General features: G+C 33.1%; 2 protein-coding genes across 2 annotated transcripts; both read left to right on the top strand.

Annotated features, from left to right (window-relative positions):
• Nucleotides 1–9,801: 9,801 nt before the first annotated feature.
• On the top strand, nucleotides 9,802–10,941 carry LOC142608694 (F-box/kelch-repeat protein At1g57790-like). Its single transcript, XM_075780387.1, has one exon. It carries the CDS (start codon nucleotides 9,802–9,804, stop codon nucleotides 10,939–10,941), a length of 1,140 nt encoding a protein of 379 aa, XP_075636502.1.
• An 11,352-nt stretch (nucleotides 10,942–22,293) lies between these two features.
• On the top strand, nucleotides 22,294–22,739 carry LOC142608695 (non-specific lipid-transfer protein 1-like). Its single transcript, XM_075780388.1, has 2 exons — nucleotides 22,294–22,646; nucleotides 22,730–22,739. Exons 1-2 carry the CDS (start codon nucleotides 22,294–22,296, stop codon nucleotides 22,737–22,739), a joined length of 363 nt encoding a protein of 120 aa, XP_075636503.1.
• The last annotated feature ends 284 nt before the right edge of the window (nucleotides 22,740–23,023 follow it).

Raw genomic sequence — 23,023 nt, forward strand, 5'->3', positions numbered from 1 at the left:
AGCTTTAAAAATAGCAAACGTTTTTATTTTTTGGCTAAGGACAAGCAACGTGTCTAGCTATATATATATATATATATATGAAAAGAAATAAAAGTCTAAGATACATTTTTTATTTTTGAATTACAAAGCTGCAAACTTTTCAAAAACAATTTTTTTTCTAAACACTTACCATCTTTTGCTTCTTACTACTCACGAAAAATATTTTATCTTTTACAAAATTTTCTGGGAAAAGAAAGTACTATAGAGAGCTTATATCCTACGAGCAGTGTAGGCTCGCAAGGATGATCAGCAAAGGTGGCTGGGCTGTTGTATCCTGGGGACAACGTGCAGAAACTATTTGTCTAACTACGTCGGATATACCATAGACAGCACGATTTGTCTCAAGACAGTGACTTGGTCCACGCCTTAACTCTGCCACCTCTTTTTGGTAAAATTAAATTGTGTAATTTCCAAGGAAAATTCAGGTATTATCTCTCCTTTATTTCCAACGTATATATATTTATCTTAAATTCACAATTCCCTAGTTGCTTAGTTTAATTTTTAAACAATTAAGGAAAATTTGATGATTGAGGCCAGCCAACCCATTTGTTCCTACAATTTAAGGATGAACTAAAGTTACATTTTGGGAATACTCTTCAACTAATAGGTCCATTCATCTAGCTAGGATGTTCACTTTCATTAGACAGTGAATGTTTTCTGGTGGTCCTATCTTAAAGGAAATAACATGTCCGTATGAAAGATTATAAGCTTGTACTAGTGACATTATAATTGAAGCTTTAACTTCATAACCTATAGAGACAATTTTTAACTTTGTTGTAACTAACAAGATTGTTAGAGAAATGCATGACCTATTCCGGATTCTTAAGGTTTGGTTCCTTTCTTACCATTGATTAATTAATCAATGGTAAGAAAGGAACCAAACCTTAAGAATCCGGACGTCAGATATTATAAGAGATTTATAAATCTCTTATATTATCTGACTTGTGAATTCTAGTGAATTAGGATTTGATCAACTATATGATGGGTTGCATTTTGTAGATCATGTGTGAAAAAAATCAGTTTGTTTTGATAATTCTATACATATGATTTGATTCGAGCCTCGTGGATGGTAAAATTTTGTGATTGTGGAATTGACTCAGATGGTTGGATTTGTGAACCAAGTTGTTGTTGGATCGCTTGATCTGCAAAATAGGACTCATGAAATGGTCATTCTGATCCCCCTTTCAAGTGATGTTAAGATCTATTAACAGCTTAGTGTGGAACCTAACTTGAGCACCTAACAGTATTTTACAGGATTTGAAGCCATTCATGATGAATTCAGTTGCGATAGGTTTACATTTTTTTTATTTGAAAGAATATACAATGAAGGACTGCAATTCAATGCTTTATCACTACTTTAGGTGTCCTGTAAATGGAGAGAAATGATTAGAAACTTCTCGTGCTATATAAAGTTTACTAACTTTGTGGGCATGCTAGCTAGAAATTTTAATCCGATGTATATTTGAACTTTCAGGTTTATAGAATTAATGAGAAGTGTCATCCGTTTGTAAATTTAAATATTTTAGAGTGTCTTAATGATGACTTGCAATAAGACATCATCAATAACATAATAACTTAAACTTTTAGAACAATAAATAATTTAACAACTTTTTAGTTTCTACTATTTTTATACATGATCGACACTGATTGCATGAGAAGTGATCGTGTGTGGACGAACTCACTGTAGGAGAGGTGTAGTGTCTATATCAATTAATTGTAGAATAGTAGTCCATGGACTTTTGATGGACTTCCTCAGTCACCTGGCTCCTGTGGATGGAGACCAAGTATTCTACCCTGTGCCCATCTTGAATGTGTATTACTTTCTGTCAGTTGAATTAGCTTAAAATGTGTGTGTGTGTGTATATATATATATATATATATATATATATATATATATATATGTAGGGCTAAGATGCAAGTTAAAAAATTTCCTGGATGTTGTAGAACCAATACTTGAGGTTAATATCAGCTCATTGTATGTGAATTCCATTGCTTAAAAAGATAACATAATCCTTTGTAACACAATAGTTAAATTAGTAGAACACAGTGTTTGGTTCCTGTTGAAAATGTGTTTCATACTTTCATCCCCTTTTCCATATGAATAGTTGGCTACGGAACACTTAGGTTCTAGTTACACTGTTGAATGTGCTAGTTATAGACATGATATTTATATTTCATACAGACATGATTTTTCAATGTGTTGCTGTGAATTCGTGATAAGCCTTTCAAAAGGGATCCCCATGAGAACTGCAACTTAAATTTATGAATTTACCTAATGAGTAAACAGAATCTTCTATCAATTTCCACATGCAAAAGAGTAGTTGGAAATGATTTCATTTCCCCATAGCAAGAATTACATACCACAAACTCTTCAAAGGAAATCCAGATATCTGCCAACGCAACCCCTTGTCCCTTATATATCACCACAAAACCGCACACACGGAATCATGGACGGAGCCATTCATGGACTAGGGGGTGCAATGGCCCCCTAATTTTTTTTTATTAAAATAATATATATATATATATATATATATATATATATATATATATTTAGGTACTAATTTTAGTAACTTTGTTCAATAAAATTACATTTTGTCCCCTTTATTGATCATTATAAGAGAAATACTACAGCTACAAACTTTTTTATAGACTATTGAGATAACAAATTCTTACTGGTTTGCATTTGGGTCCATCACTTTTTTACTTACTAATAACCAATAATCACAACAACAATTTGTAAAAAAAATTGTAGATCTAGTATTTTCCTCCTTTTAAAGTCCATAAAAAAATTTATAGATCTAAAATTAAAAAAAAAAATACAAGCCCAAAATATTAGCCCAACAACAAAAATTACCGATAGGCGATAACAAAGCTAAAAAAAATTTGAGACTAATCAACCAATTTTACCAAAAACAAATAACTTAGCCTTTTAAAAAAATTTAAACAAAATAATTTTGTCCTTACCAACAAAAGACACGCTCTACACATACATAAATATTAAAAGAAAAAAAAAAAAAAAACTTTTGCTGACTAAGCAATAGAGCCAAAAGCCGAAACCACCACATGCATCTAATAATAAAACTGCCTCCCTTAATTCTGATTCCTGGCTCTGTCCCTATACAGTATAAATTGTTTTATGACAGTTAAAAGTCATATCAAAGAATCATATCATCCTATTTCGGAACTACTTTTTCTATAAAAACTTGTACACAAAATTACTTTGTGGAAAGAGTGTACACTAATATCTCATATAATACAAACATGAGTCTTATGTGCAAAATTTACACATAAAATAAGTGGCAGAGCTAAAAATTTGTGGTTGGGGGGCCAAGTAATAAATAAGATGATTTTTTTTTTCTTAATACCTACATGATTAAAAATGAAAAAAGAAGCATGTATTGTATATATATCACTATGTCTTGTTGTTGAATGCAAAATATAGGAAAAAATGCCCTAATACCCCCATAAACTTTAGCATAGTGACGATTATATCTCCTGAACTTTTATTTTGATCAATTTATTTCATAAACTTTATACTTGAACCAAATAAATACCTCAATCTAACTGCCATCTGCCGTTAATATACCAAGTAGTACTAACAATAAAGGCACGCGAGACTCATGTGTAGACCAAAATACACAAAATCACAGGGAGAGAGAGAGAGAGAGGCAAAAATGGATGTATTAAGGGCCAAAAAGATATATATATATATATATATATATATATATATATATATATATATATATATATATATATATATATATATATATATATATATATATATATGTATGTTTGTATGTATATTTGTTTCTGCGTGTTTGAATGTATTTTTGAAAATGTTCTAAAAAAATATTTTTAATGGCATGTAGAAAAAAGATCTCACGAATTTTTTTATATTTTTGTATAAATATTATATAGCAACTTTTTTTTTACAACTGAATAATAACTTTTTTTAGAAGCAATTAAATAATACTTTAATTCACCACTTTAAGATATAAATACAGAACAACTAAATTAAAAGTCTTTTTTCTGAAATTTAATTCACCATCACCATATATCTTTTTGGTCACTAACAATAATGGTACTTCTTTCTTTTTGGTCACTATCAATAATGGTACTTCTTTTTCCAAGTCAACAGCAAAGAAATACATTATACCATATAAACTATCATTTTATTTCTCAAACAATAAACCACCATTATTACCTCCGCCCATGTAGGCGAGTTGATACCCAGGTTTCTTAATGACCTGTAGCTCGGGGGTTCAATCGGATCCAGATCCTCTCCATTTCCCTTTGAAATGGAGAGGGTCCATTTCACGGTGGGGATTTATTTGAAATACATCTAGGGTCTAAGATGTGCCACGTCAATAAAAATCTTAAAACCTTAACTCAACTAATTCAAACCCAGATCAGAGACCTTTCAAAAAAAAAAAAAAAAACTCAGATTAGAGAGAGAGATAAGCAAAATCCCTACGCTCTGCATACCAGATCAGATCTGAATATTTCAAAATCTTTTTTTTTTTTTTGAAAACGAAATCCTAATACAATACTAAAAATTAAAAAATCTTTTTTTATGTTGAGAAAATTAAAAGAATGAAAAATCAAAGAGGGACATAGAGAAACTTTACCGGAACCACGGCCGGAATTGGTGGAGCGGAACACGGTGGCTGCTAGCGATAGCCATGGAGATTGAGCATCAACTTCTCTCTTTCCCGATTTTCCCCAAACCCAAACCCTAACCTTCGTTGATTTGGGTCTGAACCAAATCAGCAAGGCTGGCTCACCACAACCACCACCTCCGATGGTGGCTTCTTCTCTCATTCGACCAAAATCTCTTTCTCTGTCTCTCAATCTCATTTCCGTCCATAGATCAAACCTGAAAGATCATCAACTTCTCTCTTTCCTGATTTTCTCCAAACCCAAACCCTAACCTTCTCTGATTTGGGTCTGAAAAGCATCAATGTCTCTCTCTACACCCGATTCTCTCCAAACCCCAACCCTTACTCTCTCTCTGATCTGGGTCTAAAAAGGATACGTGTATAAGTGTCTGGATCTCTGGTGAGCTAAGATTTTTTCTTTGTTTTTGCTGATGGGTTTGAGATGAGTATGCTAGAAGTGGAGGTTGAGAGAGTTTGAACTTTGAAATTTGAGAGAGAGAGTTTTAACAGCTGGTGAGAGTTAAGAGTTTAACTTGAGTTTTTTTTGTCCAGTTGAGTTAAACCCCAGTTAAGTGCGTTGAACTCCAGTTAAGTGTAGTGTTAACATTTTAAATGCCGTGTCCAGTTTTTGGGGGTGGATCATTTTGGACGAAATCCCCACCGTGTACTGGAGCCTCTCCATTTCAAATAGAAATGGAGAGGATCCGGATCCGATTCAATCCCCCGCACTTACCCAGCGAAAAAAATAAAATAAACCACCATTATTGCTAGAATATGATAAAAACACATTATCTGAGCCAACTTATAAAGAAACATCCAAAATATAATGACAATCCTATGACAACATAACCCAATAATAACAATCCTATGACAACATAACCCAATCAAGGTATAACCGTTGACAAGCTACAATAGGGCAAGGTAGTGACTTTGAAATGGTATCGTCTTCCAGGTCAAAGACATAAAGATATCGATCCGCGTACTTTGTAAAGTAAATTGCATTTTGCTTGACTCCTTCTGCTACAATGCTACACGTACTAATACTCCTACCACTCAGGGAAAGGAAAATAGTGCGCTCTCCTATGTTCTTCACTTGGACCCATTTATTTTCGAACAAATCCATACGAAAAACCAAGAAACCAAAAACGTTTCTCCTATAGATTCCAAACATCATCTTCTCAAGCAATAAGATTTCACCACACGATTCAATAAGATAAGAGTAGGAATTTATTATATCTTGGGGTGCTTGGTCATGATATTCCTCTATACCCAACTTTGTAAAACGTATTTCTGAATCCACGAACTCAGCAATAAATAATGGATGAATTGCAAAACCAAGGCTCACTATAAAGTAAATTTTTCCTCCAAAAAATGTGGCACTTAACATATCACACCTGCCCAGTGGCATCTCTGTTTCGAACACTTGTTTATCAAATTTGGCATCACCAAGCCGGCAAAAATAAAATATGCATTTGGCATTTATGAATACCACTTGGCATTGATGGTTATGGTTACTTGGTGATGATGACAAAATGCAATCATACTCATCATTGTCTTCCAATGGTGGGAGGTGCACCGTCTCTTTAGAAGTAGGATTTAAAAGACAAACATTCATTGAGTTGAGATCCCTTAACACCAACCATCCATTGTTACAAGTACATATTATTACTTTATTGCGCATTTCAGGAATGGCCCTTGTGTAGAAACGATCTTCTGATATGCTAAAGAAAGTTTGCCTTTCTTGATCTTTCCCATCAGAGATTAGTAACCATGGATATGGTTGTCGGACAGTGGGAGGATTAAGAAGCATAAGCTGCTTCTCATCGCTCAGTTCTTGCCTATGCTCTTTCCTTTCATGTGTCGGCTCCATTCCTTTAAGACAAGAAGAAAATTAAGTTGATTATTCTTCACAAGAGCAATTTATAAATTCTAAATTAACTTAAATAATAAGGTACTACAGTGAGATAAGAGCAGAAAGTGATATAATGTTGGCAGCAAAATATATTCTGTCTTTTTGGTTGGTAAAATAAGTTTAGCACTAACCCGACCTCAACATAATATAGTCTGATAGTCACTTCCATTCTTAAAAAACAAAAAACAAAAAAACATATGGTCACTGCCAATTATGAACTTGGTTTGAATATAGTGTCCAGCAGGGACGGAGCTATTCATGGACCATGGGGGGCCATGGCCCCCTGCCCCCATAATTTTTTTATTTTTTTATTTCTACCTACCATATATGTTTACATGAGATTTTAGTATCTAGCCCAGGGAAATTCTTTTCGGCCCCCTAGTATTCCAACTGACAACGAAATTAAACTCAACAATAACAAAAATATAGATCTTTGGCCCATTTTTATCCCTTCAAAAACAAGGAAAAAAATCACAGGGACAGATCCTATTTCTATTAATTTTTTTATAAAAAACAAATCCCTAAATTCATACTGATACCTCATACCAGCCGAATAGAGAGACTCGTCTCCTTCACTTCCACTGCATAGCAGTACAAGCCATACCCACACTGCCACACATCCATTCCTTGTAAGTGAGACTCACCTTCAATCTTGCAATTAGAATCACGCTAGCAGAGGCCCAATTTGCTACTCATTCGTAATTCCTCTCAAAGTCCCATCTCTCTCTCTTTCCGCTCTCTTTTCTTACTCAATTAACTTTCTTTGATCACTCTCTCACTTTACTGTAATGATAGGCTTCAATAGTTTTAGACTTTTTAGTAAAGTCAGTGTTTTGTCTTTTAATTGTTGTTGGTTTACTGAGTTACACTAGCTGTGGGGTTGCCTTGCTTGCTTTTATTTTTATTTATCTTGGAGAACATAATGGGGTCACCTTACAATTTATAAAATTGATAGTTTTTGGGCTAATGCCAACTAGATTTAAAATTGTTCAAAACTGACAAATTTAATCCTTAAACCTAACTTAGAAAAATTAATTAGTCTTTTTGTTAGAAGACTACATGACATATAATGTGATAATAAACATAGATTATTATTGTATTGCAACATAATAAGAAACAATTATTTTGTTAATACTAAATGAATGCTAATTTGGATTCACCCTTTTTTTTTTTTATAGTTCAGCCCCCCCTCAATTGGAACCCTGGCTCCGTCCTGGTGTCCAGGCTCCAGACCCATATTAAGAGAGATAGATGTACATGTTTTCTACAGTATTGACCTAATTAATTTTACTTAGAATTTAATAAGTCCAACCTTATATGAGATTAGAAGGCGTATATGAAATTCTAGGGAAGAAACTACTTTTGATTATGAGATATAACGTACCTGCTTTTTGTTTGGCTGCGTTTCAAACAAATCGATCAACTTCTTGCTTGAAATCAATTTCCTCCGCTGACTTAGAACTAAAGAGGTGCTAGGTTTTAATCGTTCGATGTGGGCGAAGCACTGTATATATAGCACCCCATGACAATGCCGTTTCCTCGTGGAACTGGGACGACTTTTGTAAGTCGGTTCCCTTGATTTTTTTAATTAATTATTATTTTTCTTTTCTTTTCTTTTCTTTTCTTTTTTTCATTAAGAGCAAATCAACTCGAACTCGGAGAATAGTACTATTCCTAGTACTAGTTGGATTTTGTAAGTCGGTTTTTTTTTTTTTTTTTTTCCCTTGAGAACAATCTATAAAAGGCCTCTAAAACTACGCAAACTGATTTACGTCTTCACTTCAACAATCAAACCACATTCATGGGCATATAAGATCGCAAGACTAAAACCTGTTAACCTGTGAGTTTCCTCAATTTTGTAATTTTATTTTTCATATATTATTTCTTATTTGAAATCTTTTTTTTTAACCAAAAAATTGAGACATGCTTCTTCTTTTTTTCGTTTTCAATACGTTATTTACGTATTTGTTCGGTTTTTTTTTTTTTCCCAATTTCTTTTATTCATCATTAGAGTCGATTCGTTATGGGAATTCTGAAATTCGTATTATCATCCTGACCTTCTGAAGAAATAAATAAACATAATAGTCCCCTTTTTTTGTGTTTTGTTTTATAATTATAACTGAGTTTCCGAGAATATTTATTTTCTTTCAATGACACGGGTTCGAAATAAAAGTAGTGGAGTTGCTTTGCAATTTGATATCTATTCATATGAATTCTCAGTCTTTTTTTTTTTTTTTTAATTTATCTGTACTGTAATTTTTGGATGATCCCATCTACCATTGAAAAAAGAAAAAATTTGGTTTGAAGATACTGTTTAGGATTTGATTATCTTATTCATCAATTTTTTTTTTTTTTTTTTGAGAAATCTGATTAATCAAATTAGCTCCAAGTAATAGAGTTCTTTGTATTTTTAGATTATACCACAAGGGTGGTATTGTAATTTACCCCTTTTTTTTTAATAAGATTCGGGTTCAACCCTGATTTTAGATTCAACGAATTATTTGTTGTTTATTGAAATTAAAAAAAAAAAGAAGAAGAAGAAGAATTTGAGGAGCAGCCCACTTATATTTATGTTCAACATTTTATGTTGACAGATGACTTCGGTCTCTTCAAAAACAAGATTTGGGAGCAAGATTGCCTACTAATTACTAAAATCCCACAAAAATTGAGTTTAGTGTAGAATTAAACATATGTCACCATCTTGATGAATCTAATACAATTGGACCTAACCTATAGGATATACCATATTAGGTTCTCTTTGGAAGGGGGGGAGGGGGGCAGACGGGTTTTTCTCTTCAATCATTTGAATAACTCTCTGTAAAAACCAAGTCTGAAACATTTAGGGCATGTTTGGTAAATGTATTTAAATGTATGTTTTTAGTTATTAAACAATATTACACATATTTACACATACTTTTTCACTCAAGTGCATTTTTAAAAAAACTGTAAATTGTTGTTTAAACACACGAACCAAACAGGTCCTTAAAGTGTCAGGCAACCATTTTGCTTTACTGTTCCTTGTTTACCCTATAAATTTGTTTATCCCAACAATAAAAGCTTCTGTTGACGTTCGGAACAAACCAATGCTCATTGATGCACACACTATTCTCTTTTTAATCCCGTTGGTTGGTTGACCTTGTACTTCGTGTGTTTATTCATGTTTCAGGCTTAGCACAGAATCTCAACAAAAACATGAAAAAAGCTGAGAATGAAAAATCCTTGAAGAATGCTGAAGATTTTGTTCAGTTATACTTATGCAAGAAAGACCAAGAGAAGAAACTGTGGTCTGACCTTCCACAAGAACTTCTTGATCTAGTGGTGAAACATCTACGTGATACAGAAAGCCGTATTACCTTTCGTTCCATATGCAGATCATGGCGTTCAAGTCCACCAATATATCGGCCTCTTCCATTTCCAACCTTATTGGATTCTCCATGTTTGCTAACTTTGGGTGGCAGCAAATGCAGGATTTATCATCCATTATACAATGGTCCTTACCAAATGGACATTCCAGCATTGTTGGGTGTCCGAATCCGGTACTCGAAAAATGGATGGTTGCTCTTATCTAGTGATAAAGGTGACGACCGAAGTGTCTTTTTCTTCCACCCCTTCAATATGACTAAAATAGAACTTCCTTGTTTACCGTTTGCAATCGAGACGATGACTTTTTCAACACCTCCCACTGATGATGATTGTTTTGTTATTGGAATACCATTTTTAGCTCGTGAATTTTGTATTATTAGGCGTGGCGAAGAGAGCTGGAGGATTTTTCCATTTACAGTGATGATTCCAGATGACATTCAATTATTATCTAATTGCAATCCCATTTTATATGAAGGAATGTGCTACTGTTTGTGCCAGGTACCTGTGGTGGCTGTCTTTGATCCTAATGAACGTCGTTGGAGAATTACTTATCCTATTCGATTTCCAAAAGCACTGCTTTATAAACTTGTACATAATTACTTGGTGGAAGGTAATGGGAAGTTGTTTGCAGTGTTTGAAGTCAAAGATTATGAGCCATGTATACATGTTTTCTCATTGAACCTTGACACGATGAAATGGGATGCAGTAAAAAATCTGGGAAATCAAATGCTCTATGTAAGTCTTGGGAGTTCCTTCTTAGAAATGGCTGTGAAGAGAGGAATGCGCAATAAGATTTACTTGCCGAATGTCCAAGACAACAAGTGCGTAATCTACTCTCTCAAAACCAACGAGTGCAGGTCCTTTTTCAGTAATTACTTTACCAGAATTTCAACCCATGGAAAAGAACATTACAATTGCACTTGGATCAAACCCGCACTTGTAACTTTGGATGAAGACTTAAAATGGTGACACAGAATTTGTGAGGATGTAATTAAATTGTTTTGCATTTGTTTACTTTAGAAAGTAATTTCTATTTGCTACCAACTTTACAATTTCAAAGTTTAAGTTAGTTTTTTCACATCAGCTTTTTTCATAGTATAAGATTTTATTAATTTTGATTTTTTTCATGGCAACATATAGTGGATTCATACTGTTGAAAGCGGTAACTCCACAACTTATTGCTTTAAATTTTAAGTATTTCCTTATGTACTGTTTTCTTTTAATAAATACTTCCATATATAAGAGTTCCGCATGCAATATGCAAAAATAAATAAACTAGAGAATGGTTAAAAATATTACGAAACTAGTCCGATTATATTCCTAGTCCACAATTCACATTTTAGAAATTGGATTGTTTGGCTTGGATTAAACGTAGTCTCAACCATTACAACTTGCAAGTATTAAGCTGTATAAATTATAAAAAGTAAAATAAACTAAAAAAAATTTAAAAAGTATATAAGATAAAAATGACATGCATAGATAATGTCACGTTAGTCATAATACACAATAATCCTGATAAAACTGATTCTCTTAATTTTTTTTTTTAAAAAGTGATACTATTTGCACCCCTACGATCCTGACAAAGCGACAATAGACCTGGTGACATTGATCCATGTTTTTTACATAATAATAATAATAATAATAATAATAAATTATATATTTAGCCTCTAACTTTTTATATTTGGTGTCAATTTAGTCATTAACCTTTTAAATATGTTAATTCAGTAATTAACCTTTATAATGAGAATATATGGCTGCATATCATTAATGTAGAAAATCAAGTACAAACAACTACATTAGAGGCAATAGAAACTTCTAAGAATATGGGGTTTCCTCCACCCATGCCAAAAGATGGGCCGACTTATTGCCATCCCTTTTAACATGAGAAAATTGAAAAGAACAAATTGACTAAGGGTTCGTTTGGTTGTAGGAGTGGAAAAGTGGGAGGATAGAAAAAATTTTAATTTCTTTCCTTTTTGTTTGGTTAGGAGTGAAAAGTGGAGAGATGGAAAAAATGAGTTTATATAAATTTACTCATACACCCTTATTAAAAAATGATGACCAATTAAAACAAAAAAGTGATAAGCAACCAAAAAAAAAAAACTATCACCCAATTTATTAAAAAAAACCATGTCTAGTTAAACAAAAACAAAATAACTATCGCACCTACAGTCCAAAAAAAAGGGGGGGGGGGGGAACCTCCAGGAAAGAAAAAAAAAAAAAAAAAGAGGAGGGACCGGACATGGAACATATTTTTTATTATTAAGTAGCCATTAGACCATTTGGGTGTGATCGGCCTGAATCTTGCATCGCTAACTGCATCATTGGTTGTCTATTGTAGTGTTTTTTTTTTTTTTTGGGTAGTGTTAATCAAATGGAAATTGTGGCAAATACATTAGTACCTCCATAATTAAAAATGCCTACATGATTTTTACCTTCACAACAGCGTCATTTTATGATTAGTTTTTAAAAAAAAATAAATAAATAAGTGTTTTGATATTTTAATAGTGGATAGCAAAAGAGAAGAAAGCATTTCTAGAAATTTTAGGATGCGCTAACTAATTGAACTGCAAAGTTCTTAACAATATATAAATTATAAGTTTTTATTTGACACGTTCCTCATTTCAATTCTTTGATTGCTAAATTGTGGGATTTTTTTTTGTTTGTTTATGATTTGAGAATTAAAATCAAAGGGGAGGATTTGAAAGTCATACAAGTCTTGAAAATATCAAGAAATGACAACTAGTTGATCACTAGAAACTGACTGGTTCAAGTGAAGCACATCCATAAAGAAGCTAATGCATATATTCATAATTTTGAATTTTTTTTTTTTTTTATGTTTGAGTTTAGAATCAAATTTTCTTTGTGTTCCAACAAAATACTCCCTTTGAGGTTATTATTAATTCATTCTTAAGAAAAAAAAGGTTTTCCATAATATTTAAAGAGGATCTTAACTAATTTAGGTTATCGATTGGAGTTATATATATATAAATGTATTTTGATTAGCTATGAGCTACTCAAATGTTGCCTAGCTGTCGGATGACGTTGTAGGAAATTTTGAACATATCGATCTGTTTATAATTTAATCCTTTATGAAGAAAAACAATCAAAAAATAAATAAAAAAAGGATTAAAAGAAGTAATTGTATACCCGCAACCCATAAGAAGATTGAAAAAAAAAAGAAGAAGAGGTAATTGTAAATTGGTATAGATTTAAGAACAATTAAATTTTTAGACCCTTCACTTTTACAACACAAATTGAAAGAACTCTTCCAAACTGGGTTTATGGAGCTGACATGTATCTTATGTTATGTGTAATTAGCCATAGTTAAAAGCTTCCACATCAGTTCCTTCATTTTACACATCCACTTTTACACTAAAAACCCACTTTTTCTATTTTACACATCCAATTTTACAAAACACTCACATCAGTTCATTTATCCTACCACTCTTTTTAATTAAATGATCAATTTTCTTTAATTTTTTATAATTTTCCCAACTACCTAATATAATTAGCGCGCTCTCTCTCTCCCTACTCATTTATGATTTTTGCTCTCTCTCTCTATACCCATCTCTCCAACTCTCCCTCTCCCTCTCCCTCTGCCTCTCGATCAACTCTCCCTCTGCCTCTCGATCAACTCTCCCTCTCCGATCACGAGCTCAGATCAGGTCTCCTTCTTCGATCATGAGTTCAGATCACCTCTCCCTCTCCAATCCACATCTCAAATCAACGCTCCCTCTCCGATCCACGATCCACTGCTCCGATCAACGATCCGCGGCTCTGATCCACGATCCGCTGCTTCGATCAACAATCTGAGGCTCTGATCCACGATCCACTGCTCCGATCACTGATTCGATTCGCAATCCGCTGCTCCGATCCACGATCCGCTGCTCCGATCAACAATCTGCGGCTCCAATCCACGATCCACTGCTCTGATCACCGATCCGATCCACGATCCGCTGCTTCGATCAACGATCCGCGGCTCCGATCTACTATTCGCGGCTCCGATCAACGATCCGCGGCTCTATGTTTGTGTATCTCTGTTTTCTTTTTTTGAGCAAGTGTATCTCTGTGTAGGTGTGTTTGTGTGGGTGAGTTTGTGTTTGTGTGCATCTGAGGAAAAAGAAGAAGATGAGGAGTTGAGTTTTAACTAACTGGGTTTGTTGAGCACGGAAAGGAGAGAGAAAAAAAAGAGCGAACGGAAATGATAAAATAATGGTATAAATGAGCTACAATAACCGTGTTAATATACACAGTTACTGTAGCTCGGGAATAAATTTACAAAATTTTAGACATTTTTAAACTCACTGATGTGGGTATTTTTTTTTTTTTTGCTCAAAATGTGTAAAATTAGTAGTTATGTTTATTTTAGAAACTTTTACATCCACTAATGTAGATGCTCTAACACATTTACCTAAACAAAACAGAACCCCAACTCTATCTCTCTCTCTCTCTCTCTCTCCCAACTATATCACTTGTACCATTATTACTCCTGCACCACCACCACATCAAAGAAGACATGATTTGGACTTGACCGCCACCACAATACCCGACAAAACCAACTCCACAAGTACCAAAAGAGTTTCGCTTCCCGAGAACAAGACATCCTAGAGGTAGGGACTTTGGATTGGTTAAGTTGAGCTATCCAAGGGTCTCGAAACTCAATGCCAATTGCCAAGGGACGCAGTGATCAATGATGGTGGACAAGCTCCATTGCAACCAAATTTTGTCAATTTTTAAATTAGTACTTACAGTTTAATTTTTTTCAAAGTTAGTATTTATGGTTTATCTGTCAATTTTTTAATAAAAAAATATATAATTGAAAACATTCATGAGTTGTGCTATTTGATAAATCTTTTTGATTGAAGAATATTATTTTAAAAATAAAAACAACAGAAATGATTTCACTTGCTAACGCATTTGGATAAAATGACCAAATTAACTAATTTTTCACACAAAAAAATGTTTAAACGAACAAATTTATCATGATTATTGTCAAAATGGAAAAGAGAAAAGTATTTGATAAAGGATAAATTTTGTGCCACAAAAAATGGCACAAAAAAGCCACAACTCGCCCATGTGGCAAATTGTGGTTGGTGGAAGGGTGTCCCACCTCTCCACTAACCACAACTCGCCACATGGGCGAGTTGTGGCTTTTTTTGTGCCATTTTTTTGTGGCACAAGAAGGACTCTTTGATAAATTAGAAACAACACCCTAACAACCCATGGAGCTCGTGCTATTCATGGCGGGGGATTAACATTGGCTGATGATCATGATTCTTAAAAGTTTATGTTGATAGTGGTAGTGTTGGTGGTGGATTGTATATATAACTTGTACCGCGGTTTGAGTGTGATACTCAAATCCTCAAATTAATGATTTAAATTTAATTATGTATTGTTATTGATTTCTTGTTGAGATGATCATACACAGATAGAGAGTAGAGACTTCCAAACACAAGTTTTCTTATATACTCATTTTACCTACCAAAAAAGACACTGAATATTTTCTATTTTCTCTTTTTTTTGTTCTTTCAATTGAAATTTTTTTTTATATAAATTTTTTAAAATAATTTGATAGTTATAATAGGGAGGAATGATTTGAACTCTTGAAAACATTAGGAGGCACATGAGGCACAGACCAATTAAGTTACAAGCTTTGGGCTCTATTGTAACATTTTAACTGTTATAAATGTAATTATAAAATGTCCTAGTAGGTAGGCCTAGAAAAATTGGACCCAAATCCATAAGCCTAATCTAACGTGAAGCAAAAAAAAGGATCCAAACCCGACCTATTTTAATTTTTAAAAGGAGACTTCACTTCAATTATTTTTTTGAAGGTAATATATTTTTGTTGGATGATTTCTCTCGGTAGAAAGGGAACTATTCGTTTTATGATCTCTCATTAATGGCACACAATCTTTTGAGCTCTTTTGAGCATTCTTATTATTGTGGTTGCTTTTGAATTAATTTTTGGCAATAGAGATATAATTTTTTCTCAATATTATTCCTGTCTTTTGCCAGAGAATGTGAAAGCCTTCATTTGCAACTAAAGTTGGTTATATGAATTTGGACTCAATATTTTTTTTAATTAAAAGAAAGAAAACTTTATTGATTTAAAATTGAAGTACAACATTAGTCAACAACGCTAAAAAAACATATAGTTAAATCATCAAACTAAACTAGAATATTACACAATATTTAGCAAGGACAACAACAACATTAACAACCAAATTCCCCTAGTGAGCCCACGTATAAAAATGCCCACAACCGAATGCCCATGTACATTCCGTAAGTCTTGTCTCCAACAGGAACAGATTTGCACTCGAGTGTGTATATATAATTTGAAAGCAAAGAAGGGATTCTTATATTTACATTTATCATGCAATGACCTTTATGGCCATAAAGAACGTACATATGAACCCTAGTTTTGAAACAATGACTATAATTTGGAAGGTAAAGTGCATTATTGTTCTGATTAATGATAATCTTGAGTAGGTAGGCCGTAGGCCAACCATGCATGCTGGTGTTTTAGATGTGATAACAACATTAATTGATTATGATATAAGCACTTAATTTCATGTTATTAAAAAAGAATATTTGTAATTGTTTTCAATTACAAAATAATGATTAGAAGAATAAAGCTTGAATTCTTGACATAGATTTTATATGGTTGGTTCTCATTCTTCAAAGATTACGAGTGCAATAGAGCTTCTCATTATCGAAATTCATGTTGTACATTTGAAAGAGGTTGACTCTCTTGCTTTTCTCATATTACACTCATCTTCCCACAGAGTCACTTTCTTAGATTTGTACTTGCACACAAAAAATTGTTATCCTAATAGTGATAAGAATGATATTTAGTGTCAAGGTACCTCATTTCATATGGATTGGTATTTGGTAATCTCTAGGAGAAGACATATGTATATACTTCCGTGCGCTCCTAATACATGTAAAGGAGCTTCAGACTTGTCGTTGCATTGGCATGCGGTGTGTTGAACATGTTGGTTGTTGGGCTTAGAGATAGTTGTCTGCTAATAGCATGCGGTGTGTCCTCTACTCCTCATTGTGCCTTAGCCATAATAAATTGAGACAATTTTTAATTAGATTTTAGAGTAAAAGCCAAATTAATATTTTGTTTTCTGCACTCAAAATGAGGATACAAGTAATAAAGTTTGTTCGTATTTTTTAAAGCCACATTGAAATTTTGTTTTTTGCACTCAAAATGAAGATAAAAGTAATAAATATTATTTTAATTAAAAAAAACAACAAAGCAATATATCGAAATGTCCTAACATATCTATGTAGAATATATTGTAAGGGCATTCCAATGAAAAAAGCATTTTACACTTTTAAAATCTACTTTATTTATTTTACACCATCACTTTAACAATATACAACACATCTCATTCTCTATTTTACAACCCATTCGATTATAACAATATAAAATGACTTTTTATATATAATCTTTCATAAACAAAGAACAAATAAGTCAAGTGGAGAGAGAAAGACAAGTGAATCAAATAAGCAAAATAAATTTATATTTGCTGCACCATAATAAGTATATTTGCATTTTAGTGTAGTAATTATATCTGTTGTTTGGTACAAGAATACATAATCTGAGATTCTGATGGGATGTCTATTTTGGTGTTTTTTTGTTGCTACAAGGTAATGCAAAATGCTATTGGGAATGCTCTAATAATGAACATGAAACTAAAAATGTACTTCACAAAAAGACTAGATTATTTTATTAGAGTTGCTTTTTATCTCAATTTTTGAAAAGATTTCACGCCTATATCTGTAAAAACCTATTTTAACTTTAGAAATGTCTACCACAAAAGGAAAATACTCAGTTGGATAACCTCACATATTAATTCATTAAAAACAAAAACTCACCCATACTAATAGTATGGAAGGAATCCAAGGGTATAGCTGAACTATTCCCCTAAACTATGGTTACGAATGGGACTCGTGTATATTGTGCTTGTGGTTCGTGAATTGTATCAGAAGCTTCCCGACAATGTCCTCGCAAAATGATTGAGCTCCTGTGAGGTGTCTCTAAGCAATTAATCCAAGTAAATTTTCTAAAAATATCTCTCTCCACCCAATATACTTGCAACAAGATCATATCTTCCAATCATTAGTCAATATGAAAAAAAAAATGACATATTAAAAAGTGAAAAAAATTTAAAGTTTTGAGTTATTTTCATTTTGATGTTTAGGTGTCAAAATTTTCTTTTTAGACCATAATGTTTAATTCAGTTTTCATATTGGTCAAACCTTCCAAAACATATTTTTTTAATATTAAATAAAAATTCATGCATTTTCCGATTTCTCAACATTTTAGAACTAGTGTTTCATGAAATATTAAACTTGCATGAAGTGCACTTAACAGTCAAAGTACTAACAAAAAGGATTGTAGGATTAATATGAAAATGAACCCAAACATAAAGAGCTCAAATGAAAAATATAAAAGGTCAAAATAATAACAACTCCAAATGCTAAAAGTGTATCTTTAAGCATTCTCATCAAAGAATGCAAATATTTTAACATTTAACATCTCAAAACTCAATTTTATTTATTTTAACATACCACTTTAGAGCATTCTAGTCAAGAATTATAAAATTTTAGCATTTAGGATCTAAAAATCTAACTTTTATAGCATTTATCACATCACTTTACAATACCCATAATATCAAAACTTCTATTTTTTTACTATTATATTTAAATATTCTTTATTTTTTATTTATTTATTCATTTTTTATTCTCTCTCTCAATAGAAAAATATTTAAAAATTATAACATTTTTGATGAAGTAGGTTTTTGTGGTTATATAAATGCTAAAAATAGCGCTTTTACATTTATAACACTCTTAATGAAAATGTTCTTACAATACACCCATCATCAAAAGTTTATATTTTTTTATCACTTCATTAAAAATATTATTTCTTTTTCATTTTTTAATTCTTTTTTATTCTCAATCTATCTCTTCCTCTCTCTTTCTTTATAAATCAAACCCACTGCAAAAACCACCTCCTTGTTACTGTCCACACCCACTGCTAGTAGCCACCATCGCCTACACCCATTGCCACAGCCACCACCATCCACGACCTCGAACCCCAACCACCAAAATCACAAACAAAAACAAATCCAAAATCAAATCACAAACCCAAACTCAAAACCAAACCATAAAACTCATACCCACCCACCATCAACCACCACCGATCCACCACAAAAACCCATCAAACAAATATCCACCACCATCGGCCCACCACAAACTATACCCATCCAAAACCAAATCACAAACCCACCACCCAAAATCAAATCACAAACCTAAACCCAAAACCAAACCATAAAACTCATACCCACCCACCATCAACCACCACCGGTCCACCATCCACAGCAAAAACCCATCAAACAAATACCCACCACCACCAATCCACCACAAACCATACCCATCCAAAGCCAAATCACAAACCCACCAAAATATGCCTAAATCAGAACCTTTATGCAAACCCAGAACCTGCAAATCGAAATCCAAGGCGTGAGAGAAGGTTGGGTAGCATGGGAGAAGGTTTGGAGGCATGGGTAAAAATCAGTCAGGCGTCGGTTGGCTGGGTCAGACCCATGATAGCCCACAACGCCAAACCACAAACATCGGCGGACCAGAGACCATGAACCATAGAAGAGGGAAGAGAGAAGAGAGAAGTGAGAGAGGAAAGAGGAAAGGGAGACAAAATTTTTAAAAAGAGACATTGGTGAATATAAAATGATTTTTTTTTTTTTTTTTTTTTTTACAACCCAGCTACAATGAGCTGTTATTGATAACATTGGTGCTAAATTTTTTTAATTTAGCATAAAAAATTTAACATATTTGATGTAGATGTGTTTTTATCATTTGAGGTGCTAAAAAAACCTAAAAAATAGTATTTAGCATTTAATGCACCTTTGATAAGAAACGATCTTAGTATTATATAAACAGTAGCAGCTTTAGCAAAATTGAAATAAATCATTGTTACCTGGAAGAACAAGAGTGTTGATGCAATGGATTCATTTGTTGTGTATCCCAACCCTCCCGATGATGTATTTACCAATCAGGGCAGCCTGCAACTAAGGCCCAAGTCCAATTCACTTTGTAGGCATTTTTTGATAATCCACTTTGTAGGCATAGTATCACTCAAGAGCCCAATTCTTATAGATCCAAGTCCCCCACCGCAAATCAAGGCTGCTTAATCAATCACGTAACTCATTTTTTTCCACACTAAGGTCCATTAATTAGCATTATTGGCTTCTTACAGAAGACTATTCTGAGTTTCTCAAAACGAGGGCCAAGAAAAAGACAGCACTAAACATCCCAAATTGATATTTTATTTTATATTTTAAAGAGTGACTATGACCTTTTTCTATGGTTCTTAATTTACAATATAATGCTCATTTACATTTTCTTTCACCTCTAAGATGGTCATGAAGGTGATATATCTCAACTTAAATTTTGGGTGAGGCTGGTATTTTGGGAGCTGAGGATTGGAGGCAAAACATGTGTGAGCCCAAGTGGGCATGTGTTACTCTCTTAAAGTGTCCTAACATATCTATGTAGAATATATTATAAGAGCATTCCAATGAAAAAAAGCATTTTACACCTAAAATTTATATTTATTTTATACCATCACTTTAACAATATACAACACATCTCATTCTCTATTTTACAACCCATTCGATTATAACAATACAAAATGACTTTTTTTATATAATCTTTTATAAACAAAACACAAATCGGTCAAGTGGAGAGAGAAATACAAGTGAATCAAATAAGAGGAATCCAAGGGTATAGTTGAAAAGATTTCACGCTTGTATCTATAAAAACCTATTTTGACTTTAGAAATTTCTATCTCAAAAAGAAAATATTCAGTTGGATAGCCTCACATATTAATTCATAAAAAACAAAAAGTCACCCTGTTAAAATTATGGTTAAGTGATTAAACTCACAATTTCTTAACAGCTTAAACTTCTAAGACAATCGGTAGTTTAACATAGTATTAGAACAGGAGATCCTGAGTTCAATTCCTGTCTTCACTCTATCTCCCATTTAAAATGTTAAATTCTCACTTGTTGGGCCCTCACTTACTACGGGAAAGTTTAGGCCCACAAGTGAGGGTGAGTATTAAAATTATGGTTAAGTGATTAAACTCACCATTTCCTACCACTTTAAACTTTTAGGATAATTGGTAGTCTAACACACCCATACTAAAAGTATGAAAGGAATCCAAGGGTATAGTTGAACTATTTCCCTAAACTATGGTTTCCGAAAAAATTGAGACTCATGTATATTGTGCTAGTGGTTCGTGAATTGTATTAGAAGCTTCCCGACAATGTCCTCGCAAAATGATTGAGCTCTTGTGAGGTGTCTCTAAGCAATTAATCCAAGTACATTTTCTAAAAATATCTCTCTCCGCCCAAGACACTTGCAACAAGATCATACCTTCCAATCATCAGGCAATATGAAAAAAAAAAAAAAAAACCATGACAGATTAAAAAATGAAAAAAAAAATTTTAAGTTGAGTTGTTTTCATTTTGATCCTTACGTGTCAAAATTTTCTTTTTAGACCTTCATATTTAATTCAATTTTCATATTGGTCAAACCTTCCAAAACATATTTTTTAATACCTCAATAAAATTCATGCATTTTCCTATTTCTCAACATTTTAGAACTAGTGCTTCATGAAATATTAAACTTGCATGAAGTGCACTTAACAATCAAATTACTAACAAAAAGGATTGTAGGGTTAATATGAAAATGAAACCAATCATAAAGAGCTAAAATGAGAATTTTGAAATATAAAAGTTCAAAATAAAAACAACCTCAAATGCTAAAAGTGTATCTTTAGCATTATATAAACATCAGCAGCTATAGCAAAATTGAAATAAATCATTGTTACCTGCAACTAAGGCCCAAGTCCAATTCACTTTGTAGGCATAGTTTCACTCAAGAGCCCAATTCTTATAGATCCAAGTCCCACACCGCAAATCAAGGCTGCTTAATCACTGCTTAGTCAATCACGTAACTCATTTTTTTCCACACTAAGGTCCATTAATTAGCATTATTGGCTTCTTACTGAAGACAATTATGAGTTTCTGACCAAGAAAATTCTTTAGCTAGTCTCAGCCTCAGTCTGAGTTTCCTCGCAGCCATTAGACTTAATGGTAACAGACGAAGCCTCAAAAGGGCCAACCCTCATCCTTGCCACTCTATAAAAGGCCTAGAATCATTTTGTGTACCTCAACTCCTAATCAAATCTGTGTGAGAGAGGCTAACATTATCGTTACAATGGCAAGGTTCGCAGTTTCTTCTATGGCTTTCACAGTAGCAGTGCTTGTGTGCATGTTGGTTGTTGCTTCACATGTTGATGCAACCATAACATGTGCTGAGGTGACAACCTTGTTGACCCCATGTATCAGTTATGCCATTTTTGGAGGAACGGTTCCTCCAGCTTGTTGTGAAGGTATTAAAGCACTCAATGCTGCTTCAAATACCACACAAGATCACAGAGCCGCATGTAGTTGCATCATGGATGGTCTTTCAAAGATCCCAGGAATCAACTATGAACTAGTTGGAACACTTCCTGAGACTTGTGGCACTACTTGTTCCTACAAAATCACACCCACTACTGATTGTTCCAAGTAAATCTCTTATATATAATTCTCTATCTAGAACTGGTACATGATTTAACATATACTAATTTTATGAATTTGATAATTTGCAGGGTAGACTAATTCTATTTCTACGTACTGGAGTATTCTATGAAGATAAAAATAAAGCTTCCTGGAAAGCTAGCTTCCCTGTGTGTTATGGCACAATGTTGAAGTGTTATTATTTAATAAGAGATAATGTCAATCAGTCAATGTATATGGATTATTAAGAAATAATCCAACCTATTGAACTTACAGAAATTATTAATAAAACTTATTTCTACTTTTGCATTGTTTGTGCTACATGAGGAGTAAATTTTTTGGAATATATACAAAGATGCCCATGCCAACATGATTGACCCTCTCTA

This window comes from Castanea sativa, chromosome 9 (assembly GCF_040712315.1).
Source record: "Castanea sativa cultivar Marrone di Chiusa Pesio chromosome 9, ASM4071231v1".
Lineage (NCBI taxonomy): Eukaryota > Viridiplantae > Streptophyta > Magnoliopsida > Fagales > Fagaceae > Castanea > Castanea sativa.

Bases quoted from the DNA above. Each gene is read 5' to 3' on its own strand.
- LOC142608694 (XM_075780387.1), top strand. From the start codon at position 9,802: ATGAAAAAAGCTGAGAATGAAAAATCCTTGAAGAATGCTGAAGATTTT.
- LOC142608695 (XM_075780388.1), top strand. From the start codon at position 22,294: ATGGCAAGGTTCGCAGTTTCTTCTATGGCTTTCACAGTAGCAGTGCTT.